The following is a 6,000-nucleotide window of genomic DNA, read 5'->3' as shown; positions in this document are numbered from 1 at the left end:
AAAATATGTTAGCATCAGCATTTCCGAAGTACAAAATGCCCTTTAAGCTGCGGCTTTCATCATTATTGTCTTCCATTACGCCGGAGCTATAGCTCCAGAAAATCTAATGAAATTCGCAACTGGCGCTTCTATTGGACCAATATAGACGACTATGGTGACGCCATGGCTTCTTGGCACATAAGACCACTGAGTTATATTACTAACTGGAGTGCTATTCGTCATAGGATTTGCAGTATCGTGTATGGGCTGGCGAACGGATACATTTTGCCCCCATTACTGCTTGAAACATCACGCTTCGTCCACGAGCGAAATAGTAAAATTTTTTTCTTCTACTTGAAATTTAATTATGGTGAGGTTATGTACCTATCACTTTTTTTTCCTAAATCGATGATCACAAGAGACACGAGAGTTGTAAATAACAAAGTTATAAAAAAAAAAAAAAGAATTGCAAGCATCACTCTCATTTAGTCATTGACTTCTTTTTACTCCATATTTTTTCTCAGGTCCATTGCTTCAACTGTTTTCATTTTATTTCATTGCATTGTTTGTTATTCTATATTGTTTCTTGATTATCAGATTTTTTCACTACATTATTATTATTATTGGAGATGAGTGTTTTACTTTAAAAACATTTGGTTCTATATTATTTGAATATATTTTCTGCATTTGAGTTCCATTATTATTACTCTATGCTTTTAGTAATTTTGTTGTTTATTTTTCTATCAAACTAATGTTTTCTTTCTTTTTTTTTTTTGCTTGATTTTGGAACATTTTCGGTGATTGTTATTGTTTATTTTGATGTGAGTAAATTTTTTTTAGTTTTTCTTGATTATTTGTTTTAATTTCAATGTGGGTGCTCATCGTTTTCCTTTGGTGTACTTCTTGAACATCTTTTACTCCCATTAATTGTTTGTTAATCATGCGGTGGAACTAGTTGAGTTTTTTTCTTTCGAATATCTTTATATGCATAAGCTTACAAATTATTGCATTGAAACCTCTCCAAAACACGCGTATATATTTCTTTTTTTTTTTTTTTTTGCAGAGTTTGTTCATTTTCAAAGCTGTATATTATTTTAACTTTCAGTACTTCAGGTATTTATTACCAAAGACTACTTTAGAATTTTTCAAATTAATATTTTACTTCATTTTGTCAGAATTATTTATTGCTCTGTGAAATTCGTTTCCAGCTTACTGCTAGCATGGCCGCCGGGGGCCAAGGCGGGCCCTTCGTCAGTTTAGTCGCCGGGCCCACCTCCCCCCATAAAACGTATACTATTCTGATTCTGAAAACAGATATGGAAGGCTTTTAATTCCATTCAATGTTCTCAATTTACGCATTCAAAAGTGCTTCTGTTTCTTTATAAAAAAAAAAACATTGATAATGATAAAAAAAAAACTTGGAAATTAATATTTAAAGCGAGATTTCTTTGGTTGTTATTAGATTCGATCAGACAAAAATGGACCGCTCCGGTAGCACTCTAGTTAGTAATATATCTCAATGCATTAGACTGACTACTCATAGCAGTGCCGCTGGTTCTTATACTGGACGACTACTTTCGTCCATCGACCAAGTGTCACAAAGGTCTCCTTGGAGCGCTACGCTTCACGAGACACTGGAATGTATTGACATCGGAGACCACTCGCCAATGGTATCAAGGCTTCAGCCTAACTCTCGCTTTTGAATGTCCTTTCACTTGCGTTTCAGTCGTCAGAGGAAGTATACCCATAGTTGTGATAGGGAGATTATGAGAATGCTTGCAGAAAGACTCCACGAGCCGTCATTGCTTCTCTCTGAAACTAAAGGATCTGAGATTAGTTATGGCTAGTAAAAGAAGCATTATGTTATGTATGATAAAATTTAAACACTAGAAAATCGCCCGTCAATGTATGACAGGTGAAAACTGCTTCTATATTTGAACGAAGCGATTGCCTAGTTGGGGATATTTTGATGGTTGAAATTTTATCCCTAACTCCAAAGGATTAACCCTAAACTTCAGTAGGTAGAGTTCATTGTTGATCACTTTTCATTCTCCTAAATGACATTCTCACCAGTAAAACAGTTAAGGTACCGGATCCAATTCAGCCAGTCACAATAAAGCCTTTCCCTGTAGCATGTTAAACTCTACCAAAACATATTATCATGCCGTGGCTTAAGTTTCGCTGCTGATGACGACTCGATCAATGGCTATTATGTATATGAGGATATGAAGATATAGGTCAGTTGTGGGGACGTTAAAATAGACGAAGTGAAAACTCTATCACATATAAATACTGTCGAGACCGCTTAATGGAATAGGCAATTTGCCTGGAAAAATTATTCTAATAAGCGGGATATTACATTATCCGATATTCCATTAAGCGGGCTCGACTGTACTTTTCATCTTTCCTTTTTGATCAACCAGATTTTTGGTTCCTTGTAAAAGCTTTCGCATGGTAAGACTGATTTCAGGCGGAGCCGATCTCCATTATCTCAGACCCCTAATATTACTTCCTGTTTCAAATAATTTCAAATTCACGTCAGATATCAGTAATAACGTCATACGCAATTTAAAATTTTTGTTCATATATGTATATATTTTAAAAAAATCTCAAAAAAAACATTTTTTTTTTTTGAAAAAGAGCAAAAAATCGGAAGACCTGCGGGTTGGGGTTGTTCTTGGGTTGCCCGATTTTTTGTGCATACTTTTTATGCGCATTCTATTTTTGTGCGTATTATCTATAAAAAATGCAAGACTAAGAAGATCATTCGTGCTTTTAAGTAGATGTGATTTTTTTTTTTTTTTGCGTAAATAAAAATTTTTAGTGCATATTTTTGGAATTGTTAGTGGATCTTTTAGGAATTTTAGTGTTTATTTTGCTGGTTTTATTGTGCATATATAATGCAGGGCTCTAGTTACAACAAATAGTAGAGGAGTTTATTTTCTTGTTAATGATGCGAGGTCAAAATACGAGCCATGTTTTTCCTTACCTTTTCCAAAGTCTTCAGCAGTGACCGTGAGACCAGAAGTTCTGTGATTGCCTCCTAGGGTCGTTTCTTCGCTCCTCATGTTGATGACGCGTGACAGAGTTGCTGTGCATTTCAGCCGCATCTCCTCGTTTTGGTCCAGGTGCTGTTGAAGAACTCGCAAGTGCAGCCCCAGCAGTGAACCACCTTTGCCTCCTCGGTAACGCACCAAATGCTTGTCGCCTATCTATTGGAGAGAAATGAAACAGTCTTAAACAAAATAAATTTTAATCCTCCAAATACACTATAAGCAAAATTCGTAACGTCACACATTATTTCAGGGTACGCTTCGTTTCACCAGTTTCCTGTGAAAAGCAAGTATTTTATTTTTGCGAAAAAGTGTCCTGAACTGCTACAAGTTTCATGAACGCAGATTTCACACTGTTGCGAAAAACATTTTTGGCTAACTGTGTAAGTGTGTTCAGCTCCTTTATTGGATGTTTTATCTTCAGCACCCTTGCAATCCTCCCAGATACCCTGAACCCCAAACATGATCTAAGTGAAGTCTCTGGGTTAGAAATGAGTTTGGGCTCATTTTCGGGAGCCCGAGCCCGAAAACTTTCAACCGAGCCCGGGGGATATTGTTTCGGATCAAAATCCGAGTCCCCCCCCCCCCGAAGAAAACTTTCTTATATCAAAAACCTTCTACAGTCTTGACATGATTTTATGAAATGCTAGTCTCAGCTCTCGTTTTACAACTAAATGTTGGTACTCATATTGCAACTGCGATTGGTTCACAAAATGTTTTTTTTTAATTATTATTATTTTTAAATTTCTCTGTTAATGAAAAATGTCATGTTAAATATTCTTCATTAACAGACATTTCTAAAATTTCTCAAAATGATCAACTTTAAATGAATTACTGTATGACATATTGTAATAGTAATCGAAAAAAAAATATTATAAATGAGAGTTAATTTATTCTTAGTTTTTTTTTGTTAATTTTTCACATTAATTGAACTGATTTAAATGTTCGTTTTTTTTCTTCGTGGCATGATAATGCTTATTTGCTTTGAATTTGTTTGAAGATTGACTACTGAATATCTCACTAGCTTGGGTCCGAGCCCGTCCGAGCTTGAAACTTATTTTTGGATCTAGAGCCCGAGCCTGTTTCGGGCCCGGGCTGAGCCCATCTCATCTCTACTCTGGATGTAGTAGCTTTGCAAGAATTGCAAGCAAATAATCTGTTCGGTTTTAGCTTGGAATTCCGTCTTTGATTCGGTCATATTTGTTTCAGGTGCTTTCGCGGTAAAAAATCCCCTCTACCCCCCCCCCCCCCACCTAAAGTTATCTTCTAAGAGATTTTCAAGAAATCCTGGGCATGAACTAAGTTGATTAACTTGTAAATAAATACGAGAATTCGCAAGCCGAAAAATAACGTCTAGCTCATAAAAAAACCAATATTGTTCGCTTTTTTTTTGAAATAATTAATCATTCAATATATTTCAACAATTTGGCAAGTTTCTAAAATATTATCATTGTTATTGCTGGCATTGTGGCTTAAGGAGAATGTAACAAAAATACTTTGTGAAAGCACAAAAATACACCACAACATAAACTATGCAAATAATGAAGCAAAAGAAAGTAATATTTTGGCTGCAGGCAATTACTTTATCACCATTCCATTATTATAGTACCCATGACAATTATTATAGGGCTTTAATAACACTTACACGACTTCATGAAAGGAGCATTTGGATGCCATCGTATTAATTATTTCTTCGCGGCATTGTCGTTAAGAATGTAATACATTTGAGATAATTATTTTTCTTAAATAATTTATGCACGGACATTGCACTTAAGTTGAAACAATACGACATACTCAGGGCCGAATTTCCCAACAGGCAGAGTAGACAGTTGCCTAGGACGGCAAATTTTCAAAGGTGGCAATTTTTGCTGTAACCATACATAGCAGCCTATTCCGATCTTGTTCGGGTTAAAAAATGATCTACCTTAAATAAATATTATGCAAGTACTTTTTAATTTAAAATTCAATGGTAAATAACATTTTTTGTTTCGTTTTTACAAGGTTTTGAAACAAATCAGTGGCGGCGATTCGGGGGGAGGGGCCGACTGCCCACACATTTGCTTTATCATCAAAGATTGCCCCAACGTTAAGATTTCAATTTCAAAACATCCTGAGTGAGATTACCCGATCATGAACATCACCAAATATTGTTTAAAACTTCAGTTTTAAAACTTCAATTTTGAAATTTTTCGGGAGAAAATCCCCTGAGCGCACTCCCTCCCTCCTTCTTTTAAATTGAAAGATGACCTAAATTTTCGCTATAAAAACTCTGGTTTGAGGGAAAAAAAGCTAGAAGAGAATCCCCCTAGATAGCGTAAAACTGCGATTTTAAGACTCCAATTTAGAAAAAAAAAAAAAAAAAAACCACCGAGAGATTCTCCGAAGCCTTTCCTTCCTCCAAAAGTCAATAAAAGAGAAGTCTGAAATAACGATTTAAAAGACATTAAAAAAAATGTTTTCAGCTTAGCAAAATTTCTGGGAGAGAACCCCAAATCCCTTACTCTAAGTGTGCTAAAGACGTCTTTAAGACATCAGTACACCAGTTTAAGATTGTTTTCCAGGAAGAGTCTTCCTTACCCTTACATTACCAAAGAGAGTCAAAACTTCTTCGTTTTTTAAAATTATTATTATTAATTATACTTTATTTAAATAAAATAACATTACGTGGACAACACCGGAAACTCCTCTCCCTTCCCCAAACGTTGACAAAACTCTACTAAAAACGTTTTTAAAATTACAATTCCAAACCATTTATGCGAGAGGAAAATCAGAAGTCCCCCCTCCCCCTAGTCATTCATCATAGTCTTCAACTTCCTAAAAAAATTTGCCCCCGCACTTATAAGCCCCTATCGCCGCCTCTGAAACAAATTGATTTGCTTCATCGCCTGATCAAGAGAGACGAACATATAATGTTTGCCGAACAATACAATCTTCCCGTATGTAGCGTTGATGATTTGATGATGGTGAT

The 6,000-nt window shown here is 35.5% G+C and overlaps 1 protein-coding gene across 1 annotated transcript in view; it reads right to left on the bottom strand.

Annotated features, from left to right (window-relative positions):
- Positions 1-1,438: 1,438 nt before the first annotated feature.
- Positions 1,439-6,000, bottom strand: part of LOC129224984 (synaptogenesis protein syg-2-like) — a 252,472-nt gene continuing 247,910 nt past the window's right edge. The window contains exons 7-8 of the mRNA XM_054859532.1: positions 2,969-3,191; positions 1,439-1,797 (exon numbers count right to left, since the gene is read on the bottom strand). Coding sequence (XP_054715507.1) covers positions 1,709-1,797; positions 2,969-3,191 — 312 coding nt within the window. The 3' untranslated portion in view covers positions 1,439-1,708. The remainder of the gene's footprint in view (positions 1,798-2,968; positions 3,192-6,000) is intronic.

The sequence above is a fragment of the Uloborus diversus genome, chromosome 6 (assembly GCF_026930045.1).
Source record: "Uloborus diversus isolate 005 chromosome 6, Udiv.v.3.1, whole genome shotgun sequence".
In the NCBI taxonomy this organism is placed as follows: Eukaryota; Metazoa; Arthropoda; class Arachnida; order Araneae; family Uloboridae; genus Uloborus; species Uloborus diversus.
The sequence above is the reverse complement of the archived record's forward strand: the minus strand, read 5'-3'. Positions and strand labels throughout refer to the sequence as shown.